Here is a 23211-nt window from a genome sequence, read left to right as displayed (position 1 = left end):
TGACTAAGGCTACGTCTCGTCTGCTCTTTTTACCGATAGTATCGATATCAAGGTATTCTAGTTAGGAAGCCTTTCGAGAAACAGGTTTAGTAAGATTGGAACTAACTCCGTGGTTGGTGGATAAAGATATGACTAACTTGTCCATTTGTTGAGAAACGGGCCCCTGGAGTCTAACGTAGGCCTAGGCTAGAGACTTTATTGACTTTGAGGTGTCTTTCCGAGGAGTCTTTGTATGATTGGGTGCCCAAACTTCACTTCAAAGCGAAAGACAAAGAAATCAAGATGGCGACGTAAACACCGCCGTAAGCTCTTCCCGTCTTTTCATAACATTTTTCTCGTTTTTTTAATGAATTCTTGTTTAAAAATGAAATCAATATCGTAGAAATGTCGAAAATGAAGTTGTACCCCATGTACATGATTTAGGGCTAGGCCTAGATCTTTTAGAGGGATAGTAGAAATCTCGGGGGCGAAAGTTTCACTTTCAGGTTTTGGGACGGTATTTGTACTGTAGGAGTGTAGCCATATGGGAAGCAATTCCAGGCTCCATGGGGAGTAAGCCTTCGTATAGTAGACTGATTTTTACTCTCCAGGAGCCTCCAGGCTAAATAAGTAAGTCTACGTTGAGTAGAAAGACTTTTACTCCCAAGAAGCCTCCAGGGCCAGGGCAGGCTAATCGAGACCGAGGCTATTATATATTTTGTTTTTTTTTTAGGTTCCAGTCTGTGCCTCAATGTCAGGATTTGTGTGTCTCGATAGACCTGACCTTCATCCATATAATCGTGGTAAATGCATAATTTCTGCTTCCATATTTTATTAAGATTACTATTGAGTCCCCAATCTAACCGATTGTCTCCCTCGTTTTGCACGGTCGCGGGCCGGAGCTCCCTGGGCTGGCGCTGGGTTTATACTTTACTACTAGTTTTATACTACTAGGCCCTAGGCTAGGGTCGATATAACCCAGAGAGCTCCAGCCCGCGTAGCGGGCTGGAGCCCAGACGCTCAGTGTGCAAACGGGCATTCAGGTGAGAGTACCGTGAAGTTTGGTCAAAATAATTTTGATAATACATAATTAAAACAGAAATTAAGCACTTACCACGATTGTATGGATGATAGTCTAACGAGTGGCAGTTTCCTGACATCGAGGCACAGACTGGAACCTCAAAAAACGATCAGTTCTGTCGCGGTAGCTCTCCTCTTTCAGAATTCAACACAAAATGGCCGATCGAGGGCTAGTATAGCACTAGCGCATATAGACTTTGTCAAATTCGCGCATGCGCCCTACACCCTCTCGAACGGCCATTTTGCTATGAATTTTGAAAGAAGGAGAGCCACCGCGACAGAACTGATCGTTTTTTGAGGTTCCAGTCTGTGCCTCGATGTCAGGAAACTGCCACTCGTTAGACTATCATCCATACAATCGTGGTAAGTGCTTAATTTCTGTTTTAATTATGTATTATCAAAATTATTTTGACCAAACTTCACGGTACTCTCACCTGAATGCCCGTTTGCACACTGAGCGTCTGGGCTCCAGCCCGCTACGCGGGCTGGAGCTCTCTGGGTTAGGGTCGATAGAGTTTAATAAAAAATTAAAATCTTATCTTATCTTTCTAACAAAAACTAATTCGGTACCTTTTCATGGAAGATAGAATCCATCCTCAGCTCGGCCTCGTCTGGCTTAAGACTCGACTCCTATTCGTCCTAGTGATAGAGTTGACAGATCCCTATTCCTAGTAGATCTAGCCTAGATCTAAATTAAATCTAGCAGCTCATCTCTCGAGCTCTCTCATGTAGCTAGACGTGAAGTTAGTTATTACGGACTAGCAGCTCGCTACAAGACGCTGCGCCACCGCACTTCATCAGCGCCGCACGCCGGCAGCTCCCCGGCGCGGAATTGGAAAGGTAGCTTGAGAAACCCCAGCCGTGGTGCCGGTGCTGCTGTGCGAGTTCCGTGGGTAATATTTTTATTTGTAGGCGAGTTGCCATCCGTAAAGTCAACGACGCGATTATGCTTTGCGTTGCTGTTGAAAAGATCTATACCTCTGTAATGATTTACATTTTTATATCAATTCGAATTTATACGACACAGACCGCGACCGCTCTTTTCCATGCTTTTGATATACCGGGTACTCTCATTTAATTCGCTTACTGTTTTTTTATACTCTTTGCTTTTTCTCCCTACTCTGTGTTCAACAGACGTATAGGGCCTACTTGAAAAATCATTAGCTAGCTACGGTTCGTATTTAGCTTGCCCCGGTGCCCCTAGCCAGGCGCGGATCCAGGGGGGGGGGGGGCACGTGCCCCCCCCCCCCCCCCCTTTGAGAAGCAAAATTAAAAATTTGTCATGTAAAAGTGCTATGGTGTGCCCCCTCTTTTGAATTTTTTATTTTTTATTTTTTTTTGCTTGTCAAATTGATCGGGTACGAAATATCCTTAATTTGTAGTTGAAAACCTTTTTTTTGGGGGGGGGGGGCGCGGGCTTGTCAAAAAAAAAATTTCCCAAAAAAAAATTTGTCTCCCCATTTTGGAAAATCCTGGATCCGCCCCTGCCCCTAGCTTCCCGCCGCCCCGAAGCTATTATGATAATGATGGGTGATGGTGACGACGATGATGATGATGGTGATGATGATGATGATGATGATGATATGATGATGAGGATGATATGATGATGATGATGATATGATGATGAGGATGATATGATGATGATGATGATGATGATATGATGATGATGTGATGATGATGATTAGATTTATTTATTTTCCGTTCAACAAAATACAAGAATAGTTTCATACGTATACATTCATTAGGGGGCGGACTGGACGAGCTTATAAACAAACACTATAGAACATCAGTGCAGTGACAGATCCATGGGGGGCGTTTCCGTGCCGACGTGCCCCCCCCCCCCTTGAGAGTCATATAGTCAATATTTTCAATGTGTCGTTCATGTACAAGTGTGCCCCACCCCCTTGCGGTCACAGCAAATATTTTTCATGGAAATATGTCGTTCATACACAAGTGATCAGGGCTTCTTTTGTTTGCTTGTCAAAGTGTAAGCAGGAAATAATGACTTTCAAATTTTAGTGACAACCTTTTTTTGTTGTTGTTTTATTTTTTTTTTGCTTGTCAAATTTTAATTCCTTTGAAAAATGTGCCCCCTCCCCTTGGAAAATACTGGATTAGCCCTTAGCAAATAAGCGATACGCGACTACAAAATTAAGAGAAAATAATATTCAAACTTAATAGTAAATAATAAAATTATAAAAGTGAGGTAAAGGGAGGCAGAGGAAGGAGGGAAGGAGGCCGGGATGGTGCAAGTAAAACTGAAAGTTAAAAGAGGAATATCAGTGCATGCACACTGTCTCTGGGCAAGTTGTATCACTCTGTGACTAAATTTTATTGATATTTAGTTCAACGTTAAAGGACAAGTCCACCACAACAAAATGTGGATTTGAATAAAAAGAGAAAAATCCAACAAGCACAACACTGAAAATTACATCAAAATCAGATGTAAAATAAAAAAAGCCTTATGACATTTTTAAGTTTCGCCCATAAATTTCACAAAATATTTATATGCACATCCCGGTTGGTATGCAAATGAGGGAACTGATGACATCACTCGCTCACTCATTTTCTTTTGTATTTTATTATATGAAATATGAAACATTGTAGATCTATTTTTTGTCCTCATTGTCCTGTGAAACAAAGTTTTCTTTCGCCCTGATCGAACACGTGGAATTGCCATTTTTTTACATTTCATGGTTCAGTAAAGTTGGTCTTTATTGTCAAATGACTCAAATCTGTAAATTTAGCAATATTGTACAATTCAAACAATAAAAGACAAAAGAAATAGTGAGTGAGGGACATTGTCGAGTCTTTCATTTACATATGACTAAATCTGTGCATGTAACTATTTTGTGAAAATAAGCGAAAATTTAAAATGTCATAACTTTCTTATTTTACATCTGATTTTGATGAAAATTTCAGCATCATGCTTGTCTGATTTTTCTCTATTGATTCAAATCAACATTTTTCTGAGGTGGACTTAACCTTTAAAGTAATTGTACTTTAATGACGAGGGGGATGAGGCATGATGGTGATGATGATGTGACGATGACGATGATGATGATGATGTAGATGGTGATATCATGACGGGTGACGATGATGAAAAAGATGAAGATGATAATGACTGATGACGATAAGATGGTTATGACGATGGTCCATTTTCCACTTACTTTTCAACTCCGCTTCGAGCTTCTCCCCCCCCCCCCCACTCTCGTCGTTGAAATTGAACTGATCATCTAGCTCATGTATGTTCTGAAAGATCACACTCGCATAGTAGTATACTAATTCACTACTTAAAGGGGAAGTTCGGGGAAATTTATTATAAAAATAGCATTTAAAAAAATTGTTGAAGGTTTTAGGAAATCCATCAAAGATTACAAGTTATTTATCATTTAACCAACGCTCATATCGAAAAGAATCTAAACGTAATATTGAATTAATGAAGCAAGACTTATTACTTGAGGGGTGGGAGGATGTCTATAATGAAACTGACGCAAACACATCGTATAATCTCCTAAATAATAAATTACAACATTATTATGAAAAGAATATTCCCATAGGAAAGGTAAAAAATAATCGAAAAACACCCAAACAACCCTGGATAACAAAAGGTTTATTAAAATCGATACAGACACGTAATTGCCTTTACAAGTCACATTTACGCAATCCTACTGAAGCCAATTTAAAAAAATACAAAGTATATCGCAACAAGTTAACAAAATTAATTCGTTTATCACGTAAAATGTATTATACTAATAGAATAAAAGATGCCAGTTCAAATACTTATACTACCTGGAAAATCATCAAAGAAGTAATGGGAACAAATGCAGATCCCCCACCTACCGATAATATCACTTTAAATGGTACCAAAGTTGACTCTTCCCTTCACGCAAACTCATTCAATTCATTTTTCACAAATATCGGACCCGAACTTGCAAGCAAGATCAATAGCCAAAATGCGCATTTCACGGATTATCTCCCCGAACCTAATCCACATTCATTTTTCTTGAACCCTACGAACCCCACAGAAATTCTCAACATTACAAGGTCTCTTAATAGCTCAAAATCTCATGGGCATGATAAAATTAGTATGTCTCTTTTAAAAGAAATAATTCACCCGCTTGCAAACCCTCTTAGTCATGTTTTTAATAAATCTCTATCACAAGGTATATTTCCTGACTTATTCAAAATCGCCAAAGTCAATCCAATTTTTAAAAAAGACAATCCTCATGAAATAAGCAATTATCGCCCTATATCTCTACTCCCTAGTATATCCAAAATCCTCGAGAAAATAGTATATAATAGACTTTATGAATTTATCAACAAACACAATTTATTAATTTCTAATCAATATGGCTTCAGAAAAAATTATTCAACAAACTTGGCTTTAATTCAAATTTACGATAAAATAACAAACGCCATAGCTAACAAAGAGCATGTCATTGGTATATTTTGTGACCTCAGTAAGGCGTTCGATACACTTAATCATAATATTTTACTTTCAAAACTTAATTATTATGGTATACGAGGTCAATCACTCCTTTGGTTTAAAGATTATTTAATAAATCGAAAACAATATGTCACATTTAATGGCAACGATTCTAGTTCACTTTCAGTTCAATGTGGTGTCCCTCAAGGCTCCATTCTAGGCCCGCTTTTATTTTTATTATATGTCAATGATATTATCAACACATCTTCTATTTTATCATTTGTATTATTTGCTGACGACACAAATATCTTTTTTTCTCATAAAAATATAACTTCCCTAAATAACATATTAAATCTTGAATTGATTAAAGTTTCACAGTGGTTTAAAGCAAACGAACTATCCTTGAACTAAAAAAAGACCCACTTCATCCATTTTAAACATTCTCATATTACCGATACTCCAATTCACTTACAGATTGACGGTACACCATTAGAGCGGAAGACTCACTCTAGATTTTTAGGCGTCATCATAGATCAAGCTTTGTCTTGGAATGAACATCTGCACCATATCATTATATGTATCTCGAGAAATATTGGAATAATTTCCAAGTTGAAATTTATTTTACCTCATAAAACTTTACTTCTATTGTATAATTCGTTAATACTCCCGTATATAACATATTGTAACGTTGTTTGGGCTAATTGTGGTTCCACAAAACTTACTTCTATTTCTAAATTACAAAAAAGAGCAATTCGCATTTGTACAGGATCGCATTATTTGGCTCACACCGATCCTTTATTTTTTAAACAAAAGACATTAAAAATTGCCGACTTATATACTATTCAAATAGCTATAATTATGTTTAAATATATTAACAATCTGCTCCCTTCGTCTTTTGATAACATGTTTAAATTTAATAGTTCTGTCCATACTTACCCAACGCGCATATCCGGAAACTTTCATCTCTCTAACCCCAGACTGTTAATTGCCTCTAAATCAATTCGACATCATGGTCCAGACATTTGGAATGATCTTCCAAACAATATTAAAACTTGTTCTACCATATACTCATTAAAAGCCACTCTAAAGAAAACTATCATTCAATCTTATCAACCCCTCGCTCCAAATTAAAACATTCACTCAAATATCCACATTCGCTATTTAACATTCTGATTTTACTCAACTGCTATACAGCACCTGCACCTGCAATGCACCCACTTGACCAGTAAATATCAATCTAAGTCACGAATCTTTTTATGAGGCCGCCATCAATTCAAGCCTAACCGCTCACGATGGTGGTCTCCTGCGTTCATTTATTACATTATATATATATGTTTACATTTATAAAAGATTAATTTATACTCACACTCTTATTTGTATTTATCATGTAATATGACTACATTGTTTATATTGTGAATTATTTTGTATATTGTAATTGTAAATATTTTTGTATTGTGTTTTTGAACGCAGAAATAAATGCAAGCAAACAAGCAAACAAACTTTTATTTACATGCATAAGCTTCCCCATATTTTTTGTAAAAAAACAATGGCTTGTCACTTTCATTTTTTTTGGTCACCTTTAGTATATCAATATAGACAATAATTATTTCACAAGGCCGCTCCTAAAAGAAAAAAAAAAGTTTAATCATCATGAACCATTAAAAGATTGAAATTAAAAAAATACGGGGCAGCTGCTCGTATATGACGTAAAAATCTAAAACTTAAAATTCTTATGACTTTCTTAATTTTTTTATGGATTTCCATCAAACCTTCACCAATATATATTTTTTTCTGGTACAAAGTTCTCTTCCCAAATTGTGCTCCACTTATCAAATTGGCCACGCATTATTTGCTACCAATAATAGGCTGCTCACTTCGCAAGCTTACCCAATCAAAAACAATGTCAATCAGCTGGCGTGAATTCAAAATATTGTGCGTGCATGATATTTCATGATCGACAACCTTAACCACGGACGACCATCGACCACACATTTTTTTACAATCGTGGCATTCAAACGCCAAGATGCCTTCAAAATTGAGCGATTATGATATTCTTTATACGATCGGGAGTGGCTCTTACGGGAAATGCAGAAAAGTACGTCGGAAAAGCGACGGAAAGGTAAGTAAACTTTTTTATTCTCGGCTCGAGCCGAGGCTCGGCTTCTAAGTTCTTGCTTGCGCCTTGCGCTTGGCGGGCATTTAAATAGTGTGTGGTGGGGAGGATACCGGTATGGTACTAGGCTACCTGCGGCGGGACGATCGCGAGCGAGCCTGCGATGCGGCGAAGGTCGCTTAGCTCTGGCTGCACTGACTAGACAACATTGTTGTCTCTAAAATACTCGGTATGTGTGGGCCTATGGCATCTCGTCTCAGGCTTCATGGAGAGTAAGCCTACGTACAGTATAGACAGGAATAACCGTCGTTTCTGGGGATTTATTCAACAATTTCTGACATTTTACTGTAATCCCCATTTATGATTTACCACTCTAGGCGACACCGCAATACTTACCCGTGCTAATAAAGTGGGACTCCGCTCACGCGCGTTTGGGCCTCCCTAGCTTAGAACTAAGCAATATTATCTAGAAATTGTTACATTGTAGTCATTAAGTATGTTCTATTAAATAAATTGATAATGTTTAATCGGTACTCACCGGTTCTTTTGTTGCATTTTCAGACCATTTCTCACAATTCTTCGTAAATATTTGCGGCAAATTTTGTCGCCATAGACAGCCTTAGCATCCATCTTTATTGATAAATGGAGCGCCCTTTACGATAGTTGTTAATGCCGCGGAGAAATCGTTAGGCATTTTGGCCTGTGTTCAAGGCGTTCTTTCTGTTTTATTTTTTATATTGAAGATTGTGCATTTGTTGAATAGCGCCGTCTACGTCAGGTATGAGATCGAGTGTATAAATACACTCTTCCAAAATAATTATGATTCCGACCTGGCGCTGTTTAACTTCAATCTCTTTCACCTAAATTAGCGATGAATGCTAGCATTATAAAATATATATTATTAACGTCTGACGAAAAGAATAACCAACCGATCAGCTGACGAGAACGCGAATCACGTGATCTTCATATCAGCTTCGATCGCGAGTCAGAAGAGAAGAGCAGCTGCCCAGAAAATCAGGAAAAAGCCGTGAAAATGTAAGTTCCCCTTCATTTCTTTCATTTTTTGTTGTTGCTAACGATGCATTTACACTCTAAAATTATAATTTAAATAAGAGAAAGGAATATAGCTTGCACTTGTGATATAATATATAAATATCCTGTTCTCAGAGATTTCTAACCAAAAATACTACTGATGTCGCCTATGAGGTCCATACATGTAATGTTGGACCTCATTGGTACTAGGAGTGCCATTTACCTACGGTAGGGTGTACGTGTGGGCTCGCATGTGTTCTCATTCCCTCCCTTTTGTCAATTCACAGTCCAAAGTTTGATGTAATTTTACACATCGAATTTACAATCTAAGGATGTATAAACAACAAACTTTTAGACCTTGATATTCTAACATTTAAATACTTTAAACGATATAGATGAAAAAGGCATGAAAAATATACTTTACCGATGTTTAATTGGGTTGAACACGATAAAAATGGTCAAACACGATAAAAATGGTCAAAATGGCAGCCAAACTATAAAATATTTACAAACGAACGTCAACAATCACGAATGTGATATCGATATTGCTTTCGATATTATACGATCTGCTCCATATGCGAACGAAACCGAAGATAAACGATACTAGTTATACTAGTACTAGTACTAGTTATAATCGCGATATATCGATTCGAGACATTAAGTTAATACGATAATGACGTCATTCAAGATGGCAACTTGCAAGAAAAACCGTCAGGTCAGGTGAAAATGTCTTAGATGACAGATTTCTCAATCATCCAGAGGATTTTTTTCAATAACTCCGGCCCAAGGTATGCAATTACTTAAGTTATTTATATTTCCCTGATAATGGAAACCATGAAACTTTCAATTTTGCTTAAAAAACAGTTTTAAATCGCGATCTATAAAACGCTAGTTCACTATACGTTGGCTGTAGGTACGGGGCCCCATCCCCTTCAGTCTATGTATGGTGAGTGGAGCCAACGTAGTTCAGCGGAACAACCAAAATACAGAGACTGAAGCTTTTGGTCTACGTACAGTAGTACTTTTACTCTCCAGAAGCTTCCAGGCTACTCTGCACTGACCCGAAAACCTGGGCCCTGGCTTATTATTATGTCTTTAAGTTTTGATCAAGACAGTTACAAAAATATTCATCAGGGCTGATAAATTATTCACATTTTAGTACATACCAAGTGAATAACTGGCAAATTGCATTAATTGCCAGCAACGAGCAAGATCGGAAAGATTATTGATGAAAATGTGATTGCAATTGGCAATTGATTGACATGTCATATCATGCCATGATTGTTGCTTGAGAAATTGAGCCAGGGACAGGGCGATTTCAAACTTCTATTTACTCTATACCGATCAACGAGTGAGCAGTGTCTTGGAAAACTGTTAGTGTTAGTAGGATGGGGGGTCGGGTGTCCGGACACTTTATATTTTTGAAGCCTTCTTTTTTGTCTTTGTATTACACTAAAATATGAATTCAATACTTGTAATCATCTTCTATTTTGTTCTTTATAATATTTCCTAACATTTTGTACTAAAAAATTACGAAACTTCGCTTGTAAATTCTTCCAAATGACTTTCTAAAATTGATCGTCCGGACACACAACCTGTCCGGACACGCAACAACTGGGTATACTGTCTGTAGTGTGTTCTATCTTCGCGGACAAAGACCATGAAGACACACTGAGTGACACAAGTTTTGCTGAGATTTAAACAAAAAGTCGAGCTCAGAAGCCTTTATTATTCAGATGGACAGCAAAATCTTTTACTCACATTTTGAAGTTATCTGATATCTGCTTGCAAAATTATTATTTGCTGATGCTTGTTGAGAAGTTCAGATTTTTTTTTAATGGGCACTAGCTAAGTAAGGAAAAGGTTGGGTGAAAAATTTGCTGATAGTTTGTCATTATTATCATTCATTCATGAATACTGATCTGATCTCATCCTGAAGAAATTATGTTGATATGGTAAGTGTAGGTTTTAGTTTTAAAAACAAAGAAATACATAAGAAAAAACAATAAAATACATAAGAAATTAATTATATATATTTTTTAAATTGTAGATATTGTTAGAAATTGATACTCCCACCAAAAATTAGCAATCTACTATAGCTATACAAATTGAGATAAAGGCAAAAACATGTACACAAAAAAACAAATTTAGGGCAAATTTCGTGTTATTTGCATAATAATTCATTAAAAAATACAAATTAATTTTTTGAAAATTTTACTAAATAGTCTTGTAGTTTACATCTGGCTCTACGTGCGTGCAAATGTTTGCAGCGATCAGTGGCCGAGATCTGAGGGGGGGTCAAATTGACCTGCCCCCAGTATATACTGGTCTGAAATAGCCCAGTTAAGATAGGGTTAAAGAACAGGAGATGTGGATGGATCTCTTGTTGGATCTCATGTACCAGAATGAAGGTACTGTAAGTCTACAAGAGAAATTAGAAACGGCAAACTGGCCCTCAGTTTCGTGTCCTTGGATTATAAAATTGCATCAAAGAGTAAATTTCAAAAAAAGGTGTGATATTTTTATGTCTCAAACTAAAGTCAACACTGCTTCTATATTTATAAGTCTGTAATAAGTCTTACGTTTTTCTCATGTTTTAGATCCTTGTTTCCAAAGAAATTGACTATGGGACCATGGGCGAGGCGGAGAAACAGATGCTTGTGTCAGAGGTCAACTTGCTGAGGGAGCTTAAACACGAGTTCATCGTTCGCTACTATGACAGGATTGTAGACCGTTCAACATCTACCATCTACATCATTATGGAGTATTGTGAAGGAGGTGATCTAGGCAGTCTCATATCAAAATGCAAGAAAGACAGGTATCTGGTCATCTTAGTACTCTATCAGTAAACCTGCACATTCATGGTTGTCTGAAATTTTTTCCGTAGCCAAAGTTAGACCAATTGTTTTAGTTGTTTATGAAATAAGAATCTGTCAAAAAAAAAATTTACTAAGAACTTTTTTTTAAGGTTCAGTTGAAAATCGAAATTGTAGACAGGTCTACAAAATGTTGTGCAAAACCCTGCGAAGATTACATAATACATATTATAAGCAAATTATTGGAAGCATTCTGTGATGAAATTCATGGTTTTTAACCTGTTTTGATCATTGATCCGCCTTCTCTCTTTTTTTGCTGTATTTGAAAAAAAAATGAATAATACAGACTAGTGTTTTTTGTTTATTAGGTCAATGAGGAGATTTTAAATTTTTGTATTCTTTTGTTTTTCTTGAAGGAAATTTTTAGAGGAGAGCTTTGTGTGGAAGATATTTCAGCAGCTTACCGTGGCCTTGCAGGAGTGCCACAGGAGGGGCAAAGGTCGCGCCATCCTTCACCGAGATCTTAAGCCCGCCAATGTATTCCTGGATGCTGATCACAATGTGAAGCTTGGTGACTTTGGCCTAGCCAGGGTGCTCCATCACGATACCAGTTTTGCCAAGACATTTGTTGGGACACCTTATTACATGTCTCCTGTAAGTTCATTTTGAGCGTGTTATTTGTAGTTATTTGGTCTAGTCGAAGGTTCTTTTTGCCAGAGCATGTCAGGAAAATACATGCAGGATCTGGGGAGCGTTTCATGAAATGACTTGTCGGACGTTTAATCTGACAAGTCTTGTTTTATCTGACAGTTTTCATGGGAACGGTGCTTTCCAGTTTCCAGCCAATCAAACTCAAGGAAAGTTGTCAGATCTGACAACTTGTCAGACATAAATGTTGATGAAACGCTCCCCTGGGCAAATTGGCCCCCAATCCCCCAATAGCCCTAAAACACTCAAAACAGAGCACTGAAATTCTCAGTGTCCATTCATGCAGACTGTAATATAGTTTAGGAAATTTGGATTGGTGATCTTAAAAAATGTACCCTTGGGGGGAAAATGTACTAACATTTATTGAACTATTATTTATGTCCACTTTGGCCAACTACAAGGGTTTGTAAAAGAGACATGCGATTTTAAATGCTTGATAAAAAATTAAATACTACCAAATAATAACAATGATTTTCATTTCTTTTATGTACACAGGAACAGATGAATAGATTGTCATACAATGACAAGTCAGATATTTGGTCCCTAGGTTGTTTGCTCTATGAACTTTGTTCACTCAGGTAAGATTTTAGTCCAAGTTCTATTTCCTTTCCATCAAGATTTTGCAATGCTTTTCCTCCCTCCCATTTCTTAAACATTATACAAGCATTGGAATAAGTCTAGTGTGGTGTTTGTTTTTCAATAACATTGTGGAACAAATTGATATTGTTAAATCTTTTTATTTTTGTTTAACTCTTTATGCGCTGGGCCATGAACCCCCTTTGTGCTGAATGGTTTTCAAGGAGGCATCAGGAGAAGTAAACAAAATACACTTGCTTACTTCAACTTGCTATAACTTTTTACTCCAACATTTTGAGGGAAAATGCTTCACAGCAAAGTTGTAGAAAATTTCACAGGCTTTCTAACTATCAATTTTGGGGGGAAATAATGATGAAAAATTTGTATATAACCCATAATTTCATAGAAAGATGATTCTATTACATATGGTAAAGGGTGTTCTCAAGCCTAGTGTATAAGAATCTACATAACCATGTGTTCAAATAAAACACTTTCCTTTATAGAGTGGACCATAAGCTTTCCATTGATACCAAACATATACCATGTTTCTAAAGAAAAATAGTAATCAAGGAGAAAAGAAAAAGATATGATTAGGGTTGAGAAGTGTGTCTTATTGTACTCATATCCTGCCCCCTATTCAGAGTACATGACCAGAGTACATGACCAATGAACTACATGTATTGTATCTATATCCTGTCTCTTTTCTCTGAGAGGGGCCTTGAATGCATTTATTGATTTTTTGGGAGATACTTTAACATTTTATATAATACCCTTTAGACAACAAGTTTGGTATTTGCAGGTCAAAAATTACATTCTGTACTCTATATATCTCTATATTTTGCGTCAAAGGTTTATAAATGTTTGACACAAAACCCAATAAACACAAACAAGTTACATTATTTGCCACTTGCTTAATTTGTAATTTGCTCTATTTCATCTGCAGAATTATGTTTATATATCTTCTTAGCATCACATTGTATCTTGTTTCTACCTACCCACCTATCTATCTATTTATCCATCCATCCATTGATCTATCTATCTATCGATCTATAAATATATCTATCTACCTACCTATATATCTATCTATTTATCCATCCATTCATCTATCTATCTGTCTACCTACCTATCTATCTATATATATCTATCTTTCTATCTATCTACCTACGTATATTTCTATCTATCTTTTTTTTTATAGCAACCATATACATTTGTAAATGTTTGCCTATTTTATCTGTCCATTACAAAACTGTTTGCATATACCTTTTCTATCTGTATGTCTGCCTGTAAACTTATTACTATTTTCATTTATCTATCCCTCTTTATTTTTTAATTCTATAAATGTTTGAATCGTTATACATGTGTATTCTATGTATTTATCTCTCTTTATCAACATATGTATTTCCAGCTTCCTGTTGTCTATGTAGTTTATCATTTTTTTAAATAGTTATGTGTATGTTTTATTCATCTGTCTATGTATGACATGTATAAGAATCTACATAACCATTTGTTCAAATAAAACACTGTCCTTACAGAGTGGATCATATTAAGCTGTCCATTGATACCAAACATATACCATGTTTCTAAAGAATTTCTAAAGAAAAGAAGGAATAAAGGAGAAAAGAAAAAGAGATGATTAGGGTTGAGAAGTGTGTCTTATTGTACTCATATCCTGCCCCCTATTCAGAGTACATGACCATGCGACCCAATGAACTATTGTATCTATATCCTGTCTCTTTTCTCTGAGAGGGGCCTTGAGTGCATTTATTTTTTTCTAACGGTCCAACCTGTTCATGTCGGACCAGTAGATACCCGGTTTTCCATTTTTTTACTGGTCCAAACCTAAAATTTATTGGTCCCCAAAATAAAGAAAAACATTTTAAAAAGAGAAGAGTTTATTTTGATGTCTTTTCTTGTTACCCTCCCCCCCCCCCCCCCCAAGAAAGGACAAAAAAGAAAAAAAGGAACAAATGAAGTATGCAATAGAGAAAGAATGAACGAAAGACATAAAGACAGTACTGAAGGATAATAGAAAGAAAGGAAAGAAGAAATATAAAAGAAAGAAAATGAAACTAAATTGATAGAAAGAAGGAAGAAAGAAAGAGCAACGGAAATGGATAAAGGAAAGAAAGAAGGAAGCAAACAAAAAAAGGTAAGAGGATAGATGAAAGGAAGGAGTGATTGTAAGAAGGAAGGGAAATAAAAAAAAAAGGTAAAATGATAGATAGAAGGAAGGCAAATAATGAAGGAAAGACACAAAGAAGGAAGAAAGGAAGCAAGCAATAAAAACGAAAGAAAGAAAAGGTTAAGTAAAATGATAGACGAGAGGAAGAAAAAAAAAAAGAACGAACGAAAGTCAGAAAGAAAGGAAGGAATGTTCTCGTTCATCATCCTGTTCTTCATCATCATCCTCAATCTCACTGTCCGAATCTTGAGTAAACTGTTCATCTTCATCGATATCAAACTCACCACCTGTATTGCTATGGGTGGGACTGCCTTGAGATGACATGGGTTCATCATACTCCGAATCTGAATCCAAGACAGAAGCAGGTGACTCCGAAGAGCCCGCCAGTATAAGTTCACGAGCTTCATCTACGGAAAATAACCTCCTCGGAGCCATGATGGCACTACTAAAAGAGCTGTAAAAAAAATTGTTTTTCTCCAAAATTTGCAATCTAAATCTATAGTGAAAACTACCGCATACGAAAGCCTTGTGAGTGTGGATAATAACAAAAGCTGAACGAAAACCGCCACCTCCGGGAAAATCAACACAATTCGCACAAATACAATGGACTGAATGTTTGAGCGTTAAATGCGAAGTTTGCGCCGCACCGATCGTGCATCGGTGCGAAGTACGCGTTGAAAGAGTTAAGGGAATATTTCTAAATGATGTGTAATGGTATTCTCTTTGGCTATTTCACAGGATGATAAATTTGATTAATGAGATGTGACTACTGACTAGTTACTTATTAAATAAAAAAAATTGAATTTTAGATGGTTCACCAAACATTTATTTAATTTTATTTTGCTATTGAGTAAACATAAAAATGGGGGTTGCGAGATGTACGGTATCGATCGAAGCAAGTACACCACTCTTATACACCACCTCATAAATCATCAACTTTTCAGTGCAGCTCTTCAGAAAACAATTTTCTAGAACTCTCACGATTATCAAAGAAGGGAGAAGCCAGATCTCAATTGGTTACCTCCAAAAAAAGCTGAATAGAAAATTTTGCAAATTTTATTATTCAACACATCCATAATGGGTAGTAAAACCTATAATACATTATTATACACATTTAACATATCTGGGGATGGATGATGAAATGAACTAAATCTCTCGTTTCCTCTGATAGTCTGTCATTAATAGTGCCATTTTCATATTTATTTTCTGATCTTTCCTTTCAGTCCTCCTTTCACTGCTCCAAACCAAGCTGCCTTAGCTGTGAAGATCAAGGGTGGTCACTTTCGTAGGTTGCCTGTGCAATATTCATCTGATCTCAACGATATCATCTCCACCATGCTAAAAGTCAAGGTAAAATCAATTGCTTGATATTGTTTCATTCAACTACATGTATGACTAATTTTTAATCACACTTTTTCATCAAGATTGAGAATTGAATTAGCCCTTTTGTTTAAGTTTTATGTTGTGATATATATATAGGTGAAAGGCTACAGTTTGGAGAGGCTCATTTGTGTAGAATAATAACCAAATTCAAGATGAATTGGAATCTCTTGTAATACACGTTCAATGTTGATGATTTGCTGGGTTCCAGACGATGTGTTGTAAATGTGTCAACAGATTCTTGCCATGATAGATAGAATTTGTCCAAAGAACCCCTTTTTTTAATAGATTCTCTTGTTCTCCACAATATACAATTTTCATGCTCTTTGGAAAGTATACACTTGGATGTAAGAAATAAATGAAGAATATGTCATTGCCATTGTGTTATTGTAATTTCGGTGTGTGTCAACCATTTTTTGAGTTGTTATAATCTCCTGAGGAGTGATGGGCGAGCTTCCTTTGGTGATCAAAATTGTTTCTCAATTTCAACTTAATTTCACTAGCCAAAACAAACAATGTAATTATAAAATACAAATTTCAATATTATACATTATATTAAACTGTGTTCATAGTTGAATGGACTTTCTTTCCTTCTATAGAAGTCTGCGTTAAGCCAACAAATTTCAGTTTTGTATCTCATTTTAGACCATGTTTTAAGACGACTTTCTCTCTTTTTTATACAACAGCCCGCATCAAGACCATCGATAGACGACCTCCTCGCCAATCCGAGACTGTCGCCTCCAACTTCCCCGGACTCCTCGGGAGACAAGAAATCCTCTGAATCAGATCTCCTGAAGAAGGAGAGAGAGGCCTTGCTTGCCCGGGAGGAGAGCCTCAAGGTCAGGGAGAGGGCTGCCAGCAAGAGGGAACAGATGCTGAATGACAAAGAGAAAGAACTGGACATGAGGGAGAGAAGCTTAGCAGCTAGAGAGAGGCTAGCAAAAGACAAAATGTCAAGGTAGTCTCATTTAGGCAAAAGCTAGTACATTTATAGCTATGCCATATAAAATAAATACAATAAAAAATATGCATCGATGATTTTTTTTGAAACGGTAGAAAAACTTTAGTATAGGAACATCCTTTATTAGTTTATACATGTCTGTCATTTGCACAAAATTTCATGATGATTGGATCTATAAGAAGTGATGACGAAAATCCTAAAAATGGTTGGGGTCATATTGACTTGTTACATCACCCACCCCCCCTCCCTTTCAAGTCCATTTATTGTCTAAATATCTGATTACAATAGGGGTGCTGCAGTATATTAAACCACGTTTATTTCAAGTTGCTTTGCAATTGGGAGTAATGGATGTTGTAATGAATATCATGAAATAGCTTTCCAGGGACCCCGTACCACAAAGCTTATCAATGATCGTAGAACATTTTGAACGATTGATTAAATTGACTACAATGTACAATCAAATTTGAAAATCAAGCATACAATTAATCACTAACTTTAGTGTTATGCCATCCTGGTATAGCATCACAAATTGCTATGCATTTTATTATATATACACTTTACAAAATGCCATTTGTGTATTTCGTCGAAATGTTTTTACAACAATAGCCCAAGTGCTATTAAATTTTAAGAGGAAAGACACATTTATCCTGATGCTATCAACGGTTATTATTATTTTGTAATGATAGGGCAGAAGAGCTACTTGAGCAACAGCAACAGAAACAGCTTTCAAAGGCTACCTCCAGAGTGGCAGAACTTCGGAAGCAAAAAGGTAGGACTTCTCCCGAGCATGACTATGGGTTCCCTTATTTGTGTGCTAGATACGTGATGAATGCGCCTTCGAGAAATAGATTAACTCCTCCATAAGATTCTTAATGAGACACAGTCCATCCAGGCGCCATCTCTCAATGGCCGTATTCACAAAGAAGTTTCAATAGTATTATAGTGCAAAACCATCTTCTAAGCAGATTTTTGTATATAACTATGTTTATTTCATCACGTACAATTATAAGTGTGCCCTTTCGGCAAAGGGCGCCTAATTGAAGAACGATAAAGAGTGAAATCTACATAGACTATGGTTTTGTACCATGGTGCAATTGAAACCTCTAGGATTAAGAATATGGACCAATTATTTTAGGGTGATTAAACATCTTTGGTATAAATATGGGTTACTGGATAGCTGAATTTCAACATAATCTTGAACAGTACATCTTTTGAACCGTTGAAACCTTCAGGAAATATGAAGTACAAATATTATCTTGGGAATTCCAGAAAATAACCTCATCGTACATCAGGCCCCAATGGTTATCTAATCTTACTTGACTCCACAACCTGCTCAAGCTATGGTAATAATATGAAAACTTTTCATCATTGGAAAACAAAGAGAAATATCTTTCAGGAAGGTTCCCCACATTGGCCCTTATTCTGAACTTGTGTTTACCGTGGTCTAACTCTGTGCTATAATTCTTGGCAGCCAAACATTTCAAAATTTGTTCACATGGTATGTTTCCTGTGCTATTTCCTAAATTCTTTCATGGTGAAGAAAATTACAATGTATCTCATTTATCCTTCCCAGACAGTTCAGATTTGATCTTATCATTTTGTAGATTATGCCATTATGTCGAAATAGCTTAGTCCGTTTAGGGTTAAATTAGCTGATACTTTGAACCTCTACTGTTAGATATTTATGTCACAATTGCCTATCCATAGTTAAACCACAACTTTAGACCATAGTTTTGATTAAACCCGACTTCAGAATACAGGCCACGTGGGATTGGATGCGCATATTATTTTTTTGAAGCACGCATTTAAACCTTGTCAGTTAAACCAGAATGGGCCGTTTTGTCCAATAAAGCAAAATCTATTCAAACTGTGTAAGAGAGTGATTTAAATTTAAATCCCAATAGCCAGAAAAATACCATAGTTGGGTTCTAACGGGCGAAAAGTTCATGTTATTACTACTGTGCTTTTGTAATGTCCAATGTTCGATGATACGAGCGTATTGTTCAAATGAATGACTCTGCCCAAACTTTTATTCTGTATCAGTAAACTGAAGCTTCCACTTATTTTGTTTCATATTATATTGTATGCAAGTTCTGCCATTTTGATAAGAGGTTGCCAAAACTAGTATTAGTCCTGCGCTGGATGTTTTTAGTCACTGTGTTAGTCTACACTGATTTACAAAGTAAGGTATTTATATAGATCTAGTGTTATAAGTTACAGTATGTCTAAATAAATTTATGTCATTTTTTTTTGTATTTGCATTACCTGTATTTAGTTGTCAGTTTATGTAGATTCTAAAGAACATATAATTGTGTGAGGTATTTCCTTTTGAAAGAAGATTGCCATTTTCATTCACCATTTCAATGTGCAATATTTGCAATACAGTGTGCTTTACTTACTCCAGCAGTACGGTTTAGAATTACATCACAGATGTTTTCTTTTGCATTTGTTCTTTGTTTTGAGGAGATCATGATATATGTTTCATTGTTATTCAAGTTAATCATGCAGCTATGAGAGTATGATGGCCCTTTTGTCTATTTTTGTTTAATAGAATCTATTCAGATTAAGGTGATTTAAATGTGAAGTGACAAAGTTTAGCAATATTTTTTGTGCTAAATCCTAGGCCTTAACAGTAACTTATTGTACAGGAAATTAAATTTATTTACAATTACAGCTTAAATATGTTCTGGGATTTTGTGTGTCTATTACAAATACTATTTGTTCTATGTTATTTCCCTTTCGTGCACTGATACTTTTTTAATAAACTGCGTTAGAGAATAATTTATCTGATCTGATCGAGTGATTCTTTTTCTATTCAATGCATTTTATTGAAATTACAAAACTCATGCAAATATAATTTTTGCTATAATAGTATACAATGTATGTTTTATCAAAGGCCGTGTACAGGATGCAGTATGATTTTTTAAAGTCTTTAAGAAAACCGATCGGGGCAGAATGTATTCTATTTTCCAAATATCTTTCAAGAAACATGATGCACATGTATGGGAAAATAACTTTTACCAGCTATACATTTCCTCAAGTAGAGTAATGAATGAGTTTCAAGTTTTCGCTTTCCATGAAAAGTACTAGAGTTTGAACTTAGCTAGTCCTCTTATTCCCAAATTTCACCCCATTTTCACTTCGGTAAGAGTTTTAGAGTATGAATGTTTCAAAGTGACTCTTCATCCTCCCCCCCCCCCTTTAATTCTCAAGTATAAATACTTCAGATGATTATTGTGTTTCACTTCCATCCCCTTCCCTTTTCACTTCTACTACACAAGTACATGTATGAGTAAATATGATATGAAGTTCGAGTGGAGATTAGTGACAATAGTATAATTACCCTATTCAAGTGGAGGGGGGTTTATACTTGTATTTATAGATCACCCCTCCCCATATTGTGATATGATGCTCAAATCTCTGGTGGTGCCTGTTCAGTATCAATACTAGTACATATTTCATTATCTCTTTTATCTCATTTTTACTCCTGCACAATTTCAGAATACCTTGATGATAAGCACCCAACCACCTTGAAGACGAAGAAGCACGTCCATTTCATGCCGGGAAAGGAAAACGACCCCGCATCTCACGAAAGCGACGATGCCGCACTGCCGGCCGATACCAAGATGGCAAATTTGAAAGAGCGATTGTATCAGGCGAAATTGAGAGGACTTGCCCTTCGGAAGCAAGAGATGACTTCAAAGCTCAAGAGCAAACAGCTGCTCTCATTGAGATGAGCTTGTCAAAGATTGATTGGCTGAAGGACAGGAAGGGTTTAAGAAAGTGCAGGACACTTACAGGCAACGTACAACGGGACAGGTGGACCATGCAAGCTTGTTTCAGAGTATCAAGAATTTTTGCCTTTGCAACAAAACCAAGTGTAATACCCGAGGGTGTTTCACAAACCTTGGAGTACGACTTGACGGCATGTTTTAGTGCCGATGTACGCATAATATTTAACACACAATCTCACTGATTTTATTAATAAGATGATGCTTTATACAACATGCAATCAGGAATAGGTTGGTCTTTCATCTGACATAATGGAGTAGTATAGATTGTTCATGATAGTGAGCTCTGATTAATGAAGGTATCTAGTCTGATGAATGAAAAAAAACAAGACTGGTAACCCCGGTGAACAGAGTGGGTTTCACTGTGAGGGGGAAAAAAATGAAATTTATTTGTATGTTGGTATAAAAAAATATTAAAACAGATCATACTGGTTCTTCATAGAAAACTGTTTTAATATTATTCTTTTATCGCAATCTAATTGACAAAAGTTAGTTGTGATCTACCAAGAGGTCTGATAGTATTCTGGCAAACTTGTAAGCTGTGCCGATGAATGGAAATAAATGTAATTGTGTGTTATTGTAATTTTGGAAATTGATTATGCTGTGGTTAATACGAGTGCACACTGTAACATACAATCATGAAATACAATGTATGAATTGAGGACTATTATCATACAATGACAATTATTGCATGACTTACAATCATGTATATTTTTAGATTTCAACTCATACCAACTTAAAATGAAAAACAATACAAACAATTGAAACAGTTCAAGGCTATCTGCTCTGCCTAATCATCACATCAAATCCAATGTGGGCAACCTCGTCCCAAAGCGTATCCAGTCACTTGCAGTGTAATTCAAATAAAATTGTTCGTTACTTTTTTATAACCAATACATGGTGCATTATCAGAACACCAACTTTCAGTAATTTCCACAAACAATTTTTTGGAGATAGGTATCCACATATAAGAATAGCGAGTGGGATAAATTTTTCCTGCATTACAGCATAACATAGATTCAAGATAGTATTTAGATCACTAAATGGCTACCAAAGTCAGTCAAAATAAGAATTGGTTAGGTCAGCAGAGTTGCACATGATAGTTGGTCTTCCTGTGGACATACCAGCATAATAAAAATAAAAAAAGTAAAAGGTAGAAAGTGATGGCACATGCAGTAAAATATAACTTGTGGGGACTCATCCATTAACTTTTCAGTCATAGTGGAGCGTTATGGCCCAGTGGATTAGTCTTCGGACTTTGAAACAGAGGGTCGTGGGTTCGAATCCCAGCCATGGCGTAATTTCCTTCGGCAAGAAATTTATCCACATTGTGCCGCACTCGACCCAGGTGAGCTGAATGGGTACCCGGTAGGACTTATTCCTCGAATGCTTTAGCGCCTATATGGCCGCTCAGCTACAGCCGGGGTAATAATGATATACCAAGTGTATTTCAGCGCCTTGAGCACATAATCAATGTGGATTTGGCGCTTTAGAAATACTCTATATTATCATTATTATTATTATATACAAGAATGGTAGAGCCTACACTGACATTGAAAAGCATGTGATGTGGCTTCAGATCTTTACCTGATGTTGCTGCTGCATATACATGTATATAGCTAAGTTATTTCAAGTCAGCATAAGTCAAACATTATGCATTCCAGTGAATAATCCGCAAAGTAATTTTTCAGACGAGAAAATTCCGAATTTTGTCAGTTCTCTACAGCTACCTCCTACCTTTAATATGTAAAATCACCTAATTAGGTTAAGTTGTCATTGTAACGCAAGTAAGAATCTCATAAATAAGAAAGTGCTAAATTATGCATTATTTCTCTGCATGAAACATAACATTCCATTTCAAAAGGAAAATATCTTCCAAGCAATTACATATTATTGTGTGGCATTATCTCATTTTGCATAATGTTGCATGTCATTATTTAAATTGTGATTTAATGCATCTATATATTAAATTCAATTGAGAATTGAAAACATGAAAATTTTTGTTTGTTTTGTTTCATTTAGTCCCAGATGAAACCATAGCTCTCGGGTTGAATAACAAGGCAATAGACTAAGCATCAGTATCGTTCACAATTCACACATCTTTCACTAGCATAAAAAACAAAACAATTATAGGCTCAAGGCTCCACCCTCCATACATGTATAT

At 36.2% G+C, this 23211-nt stretch overlaps 2 protein-coding genes across 2 annotated transcripts in view; one reads left to right on the top strand and one right to left on the bottom strand.

Moving 5' to 3' along the window:
* LOC129264285 (ataxin-3-like) overlaps nucleotides 1-2191 on the bottom strand; it is a 30796-nt gene extending 28605 nt beyond the window's left edge. The window contains exon 1 of the mRNA XM_054902135.2: nucleotides 1630-2191. Coding sequence (XP_054758110.1) covers nucleotides 1630-1653 — 24 coding nt within the window. The 5' untranslated portion in view covers nucleotides 1654-2191. The remainder of the gene's footprint in view (nucleotides 1-1629) is intronic.
* Nucleotides 2192-7310: 5119 nt separating this feature from the next.
* LOC129264286 (serine/threonine-protein kinase Nek2-like) lies at nucleotides 7311-21632 on the top strand. The gene is made up of 8 exons (XM_054902136.2): nucleotides 7311-7607; nucleotides 11234-11451; nucleotides 11866-12103; nucleotides 12653-12735; nucleotides 16139-16265; nucleotides 16982-17253; nucleotides 17943-18025; nucleotides 20758-21632. The coding sequence occupies exons 1-8, from the start codon at nucleotides 7512-7514 to the stop codon at nucleotides 20991-20993; spliced, it is 1353 nt and encodes a 450-aa protein (XP_054758111.2). The 5' UTR covers nucleotides 7311-7511; the 3' UTR covers nucleotides 20994-21632.
* Nucleotides 21633-23211: the final 1579 nt, after the last annotated feature.

The sequence above is a fragment of the Lytechinus pictus genome, chromosome 7 (genome assembly GCF_037042905.1).
Source record: "Lytechinus pictus isolate F3 Inbred chromosome 7, Lp3.0, whole genome shotgun sequence".
NCBI classification, from domain to species: Eukaryota; Metazoa; Echinodermata; class Echinoidea; order Temnopleuroida; family Toxopneustidae; genus Lytechinus; species Lytechinus pictus.
This window is presented reverse-complemented; position numbering and strand designations above follow the sequence as displayed.

Coding starts and splice junctions, on each gene's coding strand:
- LOC129264286 (XM_054902136.2), top strand. CDS start 7,512: ATGCCTTCAAAATTGAGCGATTATGATATTCTTTATACGATCGGGAGT. Junction 16,266..16,981: donor CCACCATGCTAAAAGTCAAG/GTAAAATCAATT, acceptor TTTATACAACAG/CCCGCATCAAGACCATCGAT. Junction 18,026..20,757: donor AGAACTTCGGAAGCAAAAAG/GTAGGACTTCTC, acceptor GCACAATTTCAG/AATACCTTGATGATAAGCAC.